At 43.0% G+C, this 13,986-nt stretch overlaps 1 protein-coding gene and 1 long non-coding RNA gene across 3 annotated transcripts in view; one reads left to right on the top strand and one right to left on the bottom strand.

Annotated features, from left to right (window-relative positions):
• LOC143442090 (uncharacterized) lies at window positions 1-10,847 on the bottom strand. Its single transcript, XR_013110009.1, has 2 exons — window positions 10,720-10,847; window positions 1-1,109 (listed from the first exon to the last, which is right to left on the bottom strand). It is a non-coding gene; the product is annotated as an uncharacterized LOC143442090 (long non-coding RNA).
• Window positions 9,951-13,986, top strand: part of Dennd2d (DENN domain containing 2D) — an 18,647-nt gene continuing 14,611 nt past the window's right edge. The window contains exon 1 of one of the 2 annotated variants that reach the window (XM_034500823.2): window positions 9,951-10,228. In XM_034500823.2, the coding sequence (XP_034356714.2) occupies window positions 10,171-10,228 (58 nt within the window). In that variant the 5' untranslated portion in view covers window positions 9,951-10,170. Of the gene's footprint in view, window positions 10,229-12,956; window positions 13,939-13,986 lie in introns of those variants that run through there. The other variant, XM_076933079.1, reaches the window with a different exon arrangement.

Below are 13,986 nucleotides of genomic sequence, written 5' to 3' on the forward strand. Positions count from 1 at the left end.
CTTCTCCTCCACCTTCCCTTCTTTTCTTTATCCTCATTATTTTCTTCTGCCTCTATCTCCTCCTTAATTTGCTTTAAGACAGAATCTCAGTTTGAAGTGCAGGATGGTCTAGAAGTCACAACATAACACAAACTAGCCTTAAACGTGTATGAATCCTCTTCCTTCAATCCAAGTGTTAGGATGATAGGTGTGTGCCACCATGTCTAGTTGCTTCCCCATTAATTTCTGCAGGATTAGTTTAGTCCTGTTTATAATATCTCAGTAACCTTAATATTACAAATGTCCTGACCCCAATAACAATGGCTAGCATCACAAAAATCAACAGCAAATGTTCATAAGAATGTAGAGAAAATGAAATATTTATACATGGTTGGTGATAATGCAAATTAGTGCATCCACTATAGAAATCTCTATGGTAGTTTCTCAATAAAACTATTGTATGATCCAGATATATCACCCTTGGGTATATATCCACAGAAATCTAAGTCTGTGTATCACAGGAGTATTTCCACATCCATGGTTATTAATACATTATTCAAAATAACTAAGATATGAAGCCAGTCTATGTGTCCATCAATAGATGAACAGACAAAGGAAGTATGGGAATAAGTACTTTTGCAAGGATACCCTCAACATGGACTGTATTCACACCAAAATTGTGAAGAAAGTGGCCCAGATCATCACTGAGAAGTGGTACACATCCTGGACATTCCAACAAGTGCATATGTGAAGAGACAGCAGTTGTCTACAACAAGAAGCTCCCCAGCAAGACTGCAGATGTATCACACATCTGCAGCAAGGTGCACACAGTGAAGCATATTCAGAGAGGCCTGTGAGTAATATGCCACATTACAATAGTAAGATCCCACCATGTAGTTCTGTTCCATCAAGTGCAGCATGGGGGAGAAAACAAAGAGATAATTATGTTCCTGGGGTCATAGTCTATGATCCAATCATAGAGGTAGATCCTTTGAAAAATACTAAAGCTTTTGCATTTCAGCAGTCTCTCAAACCAGTCAGACATGTAGATATCCATGTGGAATGAATTTTCAAACATACTGTATAGCCATATGAATCTATCTTGTCATGTTGTATTATTTTCTGTAAACCTGGGAGGAGGAGGAGGAAGAGGAAGAGGAGTGGATTAGACACAAAGCTATCATTCACAGTACCTGTAATACAGGCATTTAGCAACAGGACTAGGAGTTCAACTTTTGTCAAGTTCAACTCTAAGTTGTGCTACATAAAACTTAGTGCCAGATAAACCAAAATCTAGGTGTGGTGCTATAAATCTGCAATGTTAGCACTTAGGAAGCAGAATCAGAAGGATCATTATAAATTTGAAGTCAATCTGGTCTGTATAATGAGTTCTAGGCTAGACAGAAACATAAAGCAAGATTTTATTTAAAAGGAAAATCTGGTATATACACATAGAGGAGTTTTATTCCGCCATAAAGTAAAAGGAAATCCAACTGGAGTGATGGCTCAAGTCATTAAAGGCTAGGTTCACAACCAAAAATATAAGAAAAAAAGAAACCGTGTCACTTGTAAGAAAATGAATAGAACTGGATGTCATAATGCTAAGTAAAATAAAACCAGACTCAAAAATGTCAAATAGATATTTTATCTCATATACAAAATCTAGATTTAAATATATACAATTACACACACATTATATGCATATATACATATACACATACACACACATATACATATACAGCCATCTCTCCAGCCCTCAAAATGTTGCAAACTTTCCCTAATATATAAATCAAGATTTGACCATGCATATTATATATAGATAGAAACCTGTTTGGGAGGAGAAAGGAGACAACAAGGGGTTTTGGGTAGGATGCTTGGGAAAGGATGGTGAGAGATGAATGTAAGCAAAACCAAACAATAATATGAGACTTTCATAATGAAGTATCTCTTGTGCAGTAAAGGATTAATTAAAATTTAAAAACATGATTTGTATATTAGGTTACTTAATCATTTTAAAACTATGAGATTAGGTAACAATACTATTCTCATCAAATACTAAGAAATTAAATTTCATAGAAACCAAAAAACTTATCTAATGTAATAAAGTAATACCTGGCAGAGCTGGCATCCAAGTCAAAGTAGTGTGGACGAAAAGTCTGCAGAGAAGTTGCAAGCAATCTCGAGTGCCTTAGATTTATTTTATTTTTAATTATTTCAATGTCAGGGAGGATGCACAGGTATTATCAGACATGAGTGACATTGGATGCCCTGAAACTATACTGACTGAAGGCTGTAAGCTGTCTCATATGGGTGCTTGGACTTGAAATCCTGTCCTCTGGAAGAGAAGTAAATTCTCTTAAACATTAGACCAACTCTTCAGTCTTCTCAGCATTTTTAAACTACAGGTTACAACACATAATTGGGGTGGTACAAACATTATTAAAAACAGGGTACAGTGATGCATACTTTAGCCCCTATACTCTGGAGACTGAAGCAGGAGCATTGTCAAGACATTTGAAGCCAGCCTTGGCTATGTAGTGAATTGCTGTCTCAAGAAAGGAAGCAAGAAGCAATCACAGGGAAACAAACGGATATTTCAGACTTTTTTTTATGCAATGATATTGATGCTCATTCAGAGTGGCAGTGGCACTGAACTGTCAAACTTCTATTACTGTGTATTACATGGGCATTTGTGTTAGAATGCTGTATAAAATACATTTACAACCCAAACATCATAGCTCATACAAACAATACCAGCACTTGGGAGGCAGAGCAGCAAGATTAACCTGATGAGTTTGAGTCCAGCTGGGACTATAGAAACCCTATCTTAGAAATAATAACAACAAAAATATAACACCTATAGTCAAGCATTTAGAAAGCTCACTGTCAAGTTGTAAGTGGGTTATAATCTCAAGTAATAAGAGGTGAGGCAGCTCATGCTAGCCCTATTCTGTTAAATATGCTGGCTTCATCTCAGCAGTTTCCATAATATTTACAAAACTCAGTGGTACTTAGAACTGGCAAAATACCATATATTGAGAAACCTATCCCAGAAGTCTCCAGCAGATCTCTCTGTTCCCTTACTAAGGTTGACTTTTCCTTCCCTCTTGATGGCCAGAGCAGAATCACATGCCCAGTGAAAGTCAGCTGGGAAAAGGAGAGCAGGACTGCCCTGGCCACATTCCACTGACCAGATACAGCCCTGAGCATGCTGCCAGAAGGATGAGAGAGAGTAGACTTTAGGTACTAAAGTGTTTGCCCTGAACAGAAGAAGACCAAGCAAAGCGGTTCAGTTACTTTTCTGTCTCCCTTGAGATAGAAGCTTAAGCAGAATACTTACCCATTCATTCATTCATTCATTCATTCATTCATTCATTCATGTGTTTATTGATTGTCCAACATGTGTCTGGCACTGGGGACTTAGAAGAGAGCAAAAATGGCATAGCCCTCTGGAAATCCAGGAAAGTGGAGAGTGATTTAATAAGCAACCTCAGAATTATGTGTGTAATAATTAAAATAGTCTTGAAAAACAATGGAAATGGTGTGATTTCGAGTTGTAACAAGAAGCTCTGATTTAAATTGAGAAAAAAGTTGTTGGGGTGATCTTTTGTGCACAATGTAAAGATTCTGTATTATCCCAATGCTGATTTCTATAAGGGCCAAGATCTGACTATATGCTGGTCTTTGGTAGTGCTAATTTTATGGCTGTATCATATTTTGTAAACATTCCTTTCACCATCTTCTGATTGGTTTAATAGGAACTGATGGCCCATAGTAAAGCAGGAAAGGAAAGGCGGGACATCCAGCAGAGGTAGGAACTACAGGAAAGAGTCTGAGGCAGGAACATTCACCAGTCAGACATAGAGGAGAGAAATTCAACAGCAAAATGCAGAGGAAGTCAGATGTATAAAACCAAGGATCAGTAATAAGCCACATGACAGAACATCAATTAATATAAATGGGTTAATTTAAATTATAAGAGCTAGTTGGGAGCAAGAGTAAGCTAAGGCCTAAAGCTTTCATAAAAAATATATAAATTCAGGAACTGGCCCTTTGGAGACTATCCCCAGTTATAGAAAGTCAAAGAAATCTTCTCAAGAAAAGCCATTTAAGCAACATATAATAATCAAATAAAGTCACACATGGTTCTATGTGCTGTAATTCCAGTACTCTGGAGACAGAAGTAAGTGGATCAAGAGTCCCATGCTGGCCTCGATTATTGTGTTTGAAGTCAACTTTGAGATACATGATACCCTATTTCAAAAAAAATAATTTAAAACAAACAAAGTAAATAAATAGAACAAAAAGAAAGAGGAGAGGTGGAATAAGGGAGGGAGAAAGGAAAGGGAGGGAGGGAAGAAGGAAAAAGGAAGGGAGGGAGGAAAGAAGGAAAAAGGAAGGAAGGAAGAAAGGAAGGAAGGAAGGAAGGAAGGAAGGAAGGAAGGAAGGAAGGAAGAAAAGATTTGCGGTAGAGGAAAGTATGAGGAATATATGAAGAATGGTGTGAGGAGCATCAAAGTGACCCAGAATGAGACCAGATCGGAGAATAAACTGAGGCTAAACCAATTACATGAGATCTTCATTCAAGAAGAGGCGTCTCCAAAACTAGGAAGGAGCACCCTAACAGGTTGTTTATTATCAAGTATGGGGCAGATGCCTTTGTCTGGAACAACATTTGCAAAGCTGATTTCAGGTGTTCTCTGTCAAAGATTGTCTTTGTTTAATGTGTTTAGGCAGATATGTAGAGTATTGTTCAAATTATTTGTAACAGATCAGAAGCCAAGAATTTAGAAGGCTATTCGGCTTGAACTTCTGTTTATCTCGTCGGGAAGGGAATACTTTAGGACGGTAAGAAGTTAAGATGGTATTATTGAGCCCTGACAGGTTTATTATTGGGAGAAGGCATATTGCTTTCATTATTCTACTTGCTTCTTTGCCAAAGGATGGGATGAGAGCCTATGTATGGAGTTGAAGGTAGAATCCTATCTTCAACTGAGTAAACATTGCTGTGAGTTGTTCTGGAATACGTGATACATGGCATCAGTCAGGGCATTTCCCTAGAGTAGCTCAGCTGATCCCTGCCGTGTACAACTAGGTCAAGAGGTAAAAAGGAAGGCATTCAGGAGGGGGACATCCGTGCACCCCTCAACAGCTGCATGACTTCCTCTTTAAGTTCAGCTTTCTGCCAGCTTCTCTTATCACGAAACAGACTTAGGTCCTCAGCAAAGTCTATGTAAAACGTAATTGCTGATCTCAGCTGTCATGGTGTAGAATTGAAGGCAAGGTCAATGACCAAGTTAAGCAAAGTGTCACAGAAGAGACAATTAGCAGTCCATCTTAGGACAGATGTGCCAAATTGAGAGAATAAAATTCGTTTGGATCTCTATGGGTTCTTAATGACAACTTCCAGAGCTGGAATTAGGTGCTTTTGGGGGTTTCTGAGAGATGTCCAGAGACAGGAGTGTATCATATCTTCTGTTTTTAAAGTGTATTGAGACTACCCTGAGTTAAGGGTTAAAATGTGAATAAAGAAAAGAACCTGGGTTGCATAAACGTTCAAGTATGTTCTTTCTACTCTTCACTACAGCCCTGCAAGGTGGCTTTATTTTCTCAGGAAAATGAGGCTGTGAGCCTGCCTAACCCAAGAATGAAGTGTGAGTGGAAGAAGTGGGACTGAAGTCCACGTTTGTGAATCTCAGATGTCGAAGTTCATTCTATCATGTTCCACTGCATCCCTCAGTGGTGTGTGTGTGTGTGTGTGTGTGTGTGTGTGTGTGTGTGTGTGTGTGTGTTTGCTTGCAAGATCCTCCAACTTCTCCACACAGGAAAAAAAGAAGACTTTTCTTTCACTTAAAAGCAAGACTGGAGGTGAGTGGGTGAAGAATAGAGGGGGAGGAGGAAACCTTTGTCTTAACAGAAACTAAGGTCTCTCATGCTTTCCCTTCTTTATCTGTGAACTTATCACGTCTATATTCATCTCTTTTGTTCCCTTTCAGTTTAACTTCCATCCAATTAAAGCAAAACTCTAGACTTTGGGGATAAGGTGGCTGATTAGAAGCTTCCTATGTATGACCAGTCAAGACAACAAAGCACAGATCCTACCTTAGAAAAAGAGAAGAGCATAGGTATGCAGGCAGACAAGATGATTCCTCCATCCAGCAGGGAGACACAGGAAGGCTACACAGAAAACGGCAGAAACACCTTTGCCTACTCTGACTCCCTGGGAAGGAGCAATAAGGACTGAATGAGTTTTGCACTATGAGATTGCCATTAGCCTCTGAGTATCTGGGGTAAAATGCAGTGCTTTGAGTCTGAAAATTTCTAAACAGGCTCATGCGTTTAAACATCTGGTGCTCAACCTTATGTGGGGAGCCTGGTTAACAGAAGTGGGTCACCAAGGATGGGTCTTTAAAGATGTGTAGTTCAGATATGGCGATGGTCTAGCTTTTGTTGGTGCTTGTTTATTATCTTTTGAGACAGGGTCTCATGTAGCCCAGGCTGGCTTCTAACTCCTTGTGTAGTTATGACTTTGAAATTCTGATCATCTTGACTCTGCCTCCCAAGTGTTGAAATTATCGCCAGTGTTGATCTCTATTTCAGATAGTTCTCACATGAAGAAATGTGGATTATCAAAGAATACATTTTTTTTTAGTTTCAAACATTCTTAGTCATAAAGAAAATTCTAGTCAAAACTATACTGAGATTACATCTCACTTCAGCTTGAGGGTAATCATCATCAAGAAGACAACAGTAGAGAAAGCAAAGAACGTAGGAGAAATGAAACACATCTGATAGAAATGTCAACTAGCACAACCACTATGGAAATCACAGTGAAGGGTCCTCAGAAAACCAAAATTAGAATTAGCGCATAATCTTCTTAAGCCACTCTTAGGTGTATACCAGAAGGAGCAGAAATCAACATAGAAAAGGGATGTATCAGCAGTGACAGCCCCACATTGCACCCTCACCAGCTTCAGTTCTCCTAGACTTGCAAGAACCTCGACTCAGACCAAATTGGAGTTCAGGGCCTTGACATTGAAGAGAATTTTGAGACTGGCCAGTATAGTGAAGCAGAGTTAAAAATCTGTTTGATGATGATTTTAATATAGGCTTAAGCATTATCGTTATGAGAATGAGAAGTGATCAGAAGAAATGATGCCCAGGCTGGGGTCTGTGCTTCCCAAGGGAGAAGAGGGGGCGGTAAGAGGCACCTGTGCATACGTGAGCCTCAGGGGAGAATGAGCAACTGTCTTACACACACACACAGAGAGAGAGAGAGAGAGAGAGAGAGAGAGAGAGAGAGAGAGAGAGAGAGAGAGAGAGAGAGAGAGACCCTTGTTGACTCTTAAGCTACTTCTTACTTCTCAAAAGCTTACTTGGACTTCCTCTCCTTTTTTCTCCTAGAAAATCTGCTGGATTGTGGCTGAGAGGAAGATGGCCTTAGGCACTTGGTAATTGGGCTGGAATTCTTGCTTACCTACTGGCAAAAACCTCTACCAAGTTCCCAGCTGACAGGTTTTTTCTTTCTGACTTCTCATGACATGAAGCCCTGGGGATATCTATACACATATGCCCATTGCTTGACTATATAAAATAGCCAAGTTATGGAATCAGCCTAGGTACCCATCCATAGTATGAATGTATAAAAGTGTGGTATATACACATTGGAATATTATTCAACCATGAGGAAGAGAAAAATTATGACATATTCAATAAGATGAATGCACTGGAGATCATCATAGTAAGTAAATAAGCAGGCTTAGAAAGATAAATACTGCATTTTTCCCATGCAAAACCTAACTTTAAAAAATCCATGAAAGTAGAAACAGGAATATACGTAGGGAAGTAGGCTGGTTACAAGGGGAAGAAAGACAAGAGACAGTAAAAGGTGATGAATACAGTCAAAGTAGATTTTGTACATGTTGGGAAATGTCAAAATGAAACTCATTTTATAAAGAAATATACATTCCTAAGAAAAATATAATTAAGCCCAAAGTCCATGAAGCCTGTTCACACCCACCCTCCTCTCCTCTCAAACCTTGTTTCCTCCGCTCACTCTTTTTTGAGCTGTCCCACTCCTATCTGCCCACAAATGCTTGCTTGTCTCTCTCAAAGAACCTACCACATTAAACACAAATATCCCTTCAATTCTAGAACAATGAACTTTTGTTCTGCTGTTATTCATACTTCTCAGAAATGTAGTTTTACTTCCTCGCATTTCGATAATTTTTCATTTCATTCTTGGCCCGTTTGCACCTCCATTTCACTGCTGTCATTAACTGACCTCCTGACATTACTCTAAGCGAAAGTCTCATACAACTGTGCAAAGTTCCTAAATCTTTAGTGCAAAGAATGATCACCTCGTGAATATCCTTACCCTCCAGTCAGGCACAGGCATGGTCAACCTAAACCCTCACCAGAGGTCTGATGGTATTCCCCAACCATCATTTCCTCTTTCCTCCCTGAAAAATGTACTATCCTGACTGCCCATCCTGTGGGTTAGCTTTGTCTGTTTCAAGCTTTATATAAACTGAAGCTTATCTCTTTTGTGTCTGGTATCTCTTGTTCATACTCATAAGTATGGGCATAATATTGCAAGCACTGGAGGATTATTTACTTTTATTGTTGCATAATACACAGTTGTATACATATGCCACCATTCACCTATTTTCATATTAATAAACATGTGAGGTTATTTCCATGTAAGGTTTGTTCAACAGTTTCCATTAGTCTTGTCCTTGACTTCTTGGTACACGTGTATTCTTACTCATCTGGGTTTTTTGTTTTGTTTTGTTTTGCTTTTAAAGAAAGAAAGCTCTGTCTGTAAATTAGATTGGACCAATTAAGACACAAGAGCACAAAAAGTGTCAACAAGTTGGACAAGGTTTTCTTGAGCACCTTCTCTTATGAGAGATAGGGAAGCTGCAAATCTCATAAGGGAAGGCATTTGGGACACCCATGTCCTTTCAGGTAATTTCATGCAAGAATCCAGAGAATAGGAAACAACACTAAACTATATAATTAAAATTAAGTGCAAGTTGCTTGCACCTAGAGTAAAGGCTCAGAGTGGTCAGTTTAATGCAAGGGCTGGTTGTCTAATTCCTTCTGAACTATAGAGCTGAGGACTGTCGAGTCTCCTGGGGATGAGGCATGGGGAGACTGAAGAGGACTGAGGATCACGGTCATCTTTGTGGGATTTTGCTTTCATTTGCCTTTCACTCCTGAAGTCAAGGTTAAGAGCTTGGTGAACATAGAAGGTTCAAACTGACTCTGATCATCCCTCTTACAGTGCCCTGCCCTGCCCTGCCCTGCCCCGCCCTGCCCCGCCCCGCCCCGCCCGGCCCCGCCCCGCCCGGCCCTGCCCTGCCCTGCCCTGCCCTGCCCTGCCCTTTAAAACCTGGGCCCATTTAGAAGTCAGTGAGACGAATAGGTGGGTGGCTGTGCTGTTATCTGGAACTAGGAGTGGGATGCAAGTGGTTACAATGCTGACCACAGGAATCCTTTACACTCATATCATATAACAGTTTACAGAAAGTTTTTTTAATCCCACTCTCTGACATTCAGAAATGTTTATGGTAGCCAGGCAGGTATTATCCTCATTATGTTCATCTGTAGACTAACAAAATGAAATGAAAGGCAGGATCATTACCTTAACCCATCTCTCCAGTCTCTTTTCAGGAGTGCCTAGGTAGAGAAGACAAAGGAAAGAGATCTGGAAGTAGCCAGTGCCTCTGAATAGTTGCAAGGACAGGCATGGAGGAGTTGGTTGGAAGGGCATGTGGTCTGAAAGTTCTACACCTCAGGATAGTTTGGAAACACCCTGGAGGTGCGTGTTCCAGTCCTTGCCCTGGAGGTAGGGATTTCTTTAGGCACCTACCAGAGTATTTCAGAAAGTGAAGTTTCACAGAGGATGACAGTGAGATGGTACCGCCCCTCCCGGATGGACGCGCGGGCGCCCTCTGGCACCCTGAGCCTAGATAGGCGCAGGGGTGTAGGGTGGGGACCCGAGAAGAGCCGCCAGCCCAGGTGCGCCAGGGGTTGGGCAGAAGCCCGGAAGGTGCGCTGTCCAGCCCCACCCCCTCCCTGCGCCTCCCGCGTGAAAGTGAAAGTTCCAGGGCCCCAAGAAGGTCAAGGATTTGGGGGGCGGGGCTGGCGCGGACGTGGTTGGTGGCGCCGGGCACTGGAGGGGCCATGGATGGGCTCGGCCGCCGCCTCCGAGCCAGCCTGAGACTGAAGCGCGGCCAGCGGGGTTAGTGCGGGCCACAGCGCGCGGGGGAGAGAGGGCGTGGGACCCCGGGACTATAGGCTCGGTGCGGCACTGGGGTCAGGAACGTGGAGCAGTTTAGGCGGGATCTGGGAGGGCTGGGCAGGAGGCAGGTGAGCTCAAGGGAGCAGGTAGAGGTCAACAAGCGGACAGACTTGCTGGGTGAAGGGGGAACCTGGTGCCCAGAAACCTACAATGGTTGTGGGGCCCCAAGGGCCACGTGTCCTTATATCCAGGAAGCTTGTGGTGCAGCCACTTTGGGGCTAAAGAGCTTAGGCCATCAAGCCCTCCAGGAGGTGCTTCCCTTCCCTACTTAACTGGCATTTTTTTTCTAGTTCCTGGAAGCCAGCCTGTTCCTGCCTTGCAGATAACCGCGCCACAAAAACTGGTCTCCCCAAGCCCTTAGTACTGACTTCATTAGGGCAGCCAGGTAGATCAGATCAGCTGTTGCCTCAATCCTGACCTTGAGTTCTAACCTGTAAAATGGGAATATTTTCCCTGTCCAGGGTGGATGGTAGAGATGAAATTAGATGTGTCATCGGTTTCTTTTCTCCTTATCTGGAGCACTGGAACTTGGAAGAAGGACAACTAGAGTTCATTAATGTGTCCATTCATTCAACAAACATCTGTTGCTCTTTATGTCTGGCGAGTGCTATGGCTGAGCTGGCACCGTCAGGTTTGATCAGACAGAGCTCATGCTTCTGAAAAGAAAAGAAAAGAAAAGAAAAGAAAAGAAAAGAAAAGAAAAGAAAAGAAAAGAAAAGGTTTTTAAGGGTCATTCCCAGAGAACTCACTCCTTCCTGCATTTGCAAGTAAAGACATCAGTGACCCCCTCTCAGAAGAGGCCTCAGAGCTGAGGTCTGTACTTCCTTCTCCGAACTGCAATGACTCGTGACTGATCCGCTCTTTGTACCTTCTGGCTTCTGCCACCCTCCTTCTCCAACGTGGTTGTCTGGCACATGACTCTTCCACCTGCATGCCAGGGAGAGGGGCTACAATGGCGGGAGCAGTATGTAGGGAGGAGATAAGTCGTCTTTTTCTACAGAGTTCTGGCTTGGTTTTCCTGGACTTCCTAGACCTGGGTAATCTGCTGCTGAATGGCTGGCTCTGCTTCCTGGGGCTCGGAGGACACATTTCAGTTGTTCTCCCACCTCGTCCCCACAGCAGCATATGGCTAGCAATGCTACCTTGAGGACCTTCCTTGTGGTCAACGAACAGGAAGGCAGGCAGTTTATATGTACCTGGTCATAAGTTTAGCACCTGTCAGGTCATATGGGTGTAACTCTTTCATCTTTCTTGTTGTCTTCTTGCTTCCTGGGGTATTTCCCCTTCTAGTTCACTGGCTCAGGCAGTTTTGTCTGGGGTGTGTGTGTGTGTGTGTGTGTGTGTGTGTGTGTGTATGTGTGTGTGTGTGTGTTTTAAACACTGGTAGGGAAGACTGTTATGGTGATTCTGGGTTACTAGCAGTTCATCAAAGAACAAACAACAGCTTTTCAGATCAAGGTTCCCTTAAGTCCTCTTTCCTTCAGGTGGTTGTGGGAGGGGCTTCCTGGTGGAGGAACAAGTGTAACCAGACTCCTAACTTCCCTAGAAGTGTGGCTCCTCCCTCAATTAAAATTGAAGATAATAATCCATTCCAGGGCATCAGGATCAAGTGAGGTGTCTTCTATTATATAGGAATTTGATGCATATTGGTCCTTCTCATGCTTTTCTGTGAGAACCTCTTTTTGAAAGGGGGAGAAGGAGAAAACACTCTTCGTTGGATTTCTTGATCCTCAGCCCAAAGATCTAGTTACTCTTCTTTGGTCTGGGATTTCTAACATTGCTGGTCGCTTGTTTCTCCTGATAAAGCAGGAGGAAATGGAGTGAAAAGGCAGCCCAAGGACTGAGGAAAAGACATTTCCTGAGGTTCTCGGATGACCAGGAAGATGACTCTGGCCCTCCAAGCCATTTGCTCGCCACCCATCCCACTCCACCCTCACCCTGTCCCATGTTCACTGTGTAATACACCGGAAGGCCTGAGCCTGGATTTGGAACTTTTGTGGCGTTCACTTTGAAAAGATCCTGTTCATTTTCAGTCGCCTTTGAGTGACTTAATGCCTCGGTTTTCCCTTCCTTACTAGGCATGTGCTTGTTCCTTAAGGCAAGCAGTAAAGATCATGCAACAGGTCTGTACAGGATACAAGGAAGACACAAGGACTACCTGGTTCTCTGTTCTTGCTTCCCTGTTCTCATGATTCCAACTCTCATTATCTGTACTCTGATTGGCACTTCCCCCACAAGTCAATGTTGGGTGTCTGAGTCCTGCGTTTTACTGGTGCCACAGTTCCAGTGCTCTTAGAAGCAGGGTGACAGCCTTCCTTCTTACCCTAGCAACACGCTCCCTCCCAGGGGGCTGCTAATTCTTTGCAGGAGTGACAGACATAGGCACCAGATCTTTTTGCTTCTTCCCTCCCCGTTAAACGTTAGCTCCTGACAAAGGCTCTATCCTCTTATCCTCTACATTTCCTTATTCAGGACTTTCTGTGAGAAGCCCAGGTTATCTGCGACCACTTTCCTCCTCTTCCTCAGCCTCTAGACACAGTACTGTACTGGGTCTGCTGCTTAGCTTGTCCTGGCCCAACCAGAAGAAAGGCTGAGCAGGAGTGAAGATGCTCTGAGAAGGGTGAAGATGCTCTGTACCCCTACTGCTGCTGATGCAATCAGGCTCCTACTCTAAGCTGGAGACGATTTCCTGAGTCATTTCTTCCTTTTAGTAAAGCTTATGAGAGAAAGGAATCTGCTGGAACCTTGGAATAGTGAGAGAGATCTATGCCTCAGATTAAGACAGATTACCAGGGGACATGGGGGTATAGGAATCACCTTCACAGCTATTCTGTATATCTGGACCTCTCAGAGGTGGGCTTTGTTCTTTACAGCATCAGAAGAGGATCTATTGACTCCTAGGATTCCCTCTCTTGTTACAAGTTATTAGTACATTTAGAGAATGATTGGGCAAGTCTACTTATCTGAATCAGGGCAAGGCAGTGGCATCTTGACTGCAAGAAGTGTTCAGTCCTGTGTTCCTGGAGGTCCTGGATGTTTTAGAATTCGCCAGTTGACCTGGTGGGACTATGCAGCTCCGATGATTAGTTGAAAAGGTGATGGTGAACAATCCAGGATAAGGGATGTAAAATACCTATGCTGTGCTCCACGAGGTGCTGGAGTCCATGGTCTGATTTTTCTAGGCATCCCTCACTGCGTGGGGTTGTAAATAAACTCACCACATGGTTGGCAAGCACTGGAATTCAAAGCCCTTAGCCCAGAAGCAGCTGTGCCTTGAGATGTTTGCTCATGACCTTTTCTGTTACCACACCCTGGGGCTCTTGGGAGGAGCCAAGCGCTGAGCTGCAGTGCCAGGATGCTGCTTCTGTCAGTGCCCACACTAAGCTGACTTGTGGGTCCTTTCACATCCTTCTTGCTCAACTACGGAGTACACAGGATTGAAACTGCTCTCTGGCTTTGGGAGACAGCACATGCTTCAGCTCAATAAAGCTGTGATTGGAGACCAAAGCAGAAGGCGCTTTCTCAGGCTCTCTGTGGCCAGCCTGAAGGAGAAAGAACATTCATGCCCCCAAAGCTCAGAATGATGGAAGGAGAACGGGTAGGCCGAACCCTCAGGCTGCTCCGAAATCGCTTGCCTCGACTTCGAGCAGGTCAGAACTGGATTGCCTACTTCCTTTTTTCGGATGATCCTTTAATGG

Source organism: Arvicanthis niloticus, chromosome 4, assembly GCF_011762505.2.
Source record: "Arvicanthis niloticus isolate mArvNil1 chromosome 4, mArvNil1.pat.X, whole genome shotgun sequence".
Taxonomy (NCBI): domain Eukaryota; kingdom Metazoa; phylum Chordata; class Mammalia; order Rodentia; family Muridae; genus Arvicanthis; species Arvicanthis niloticus.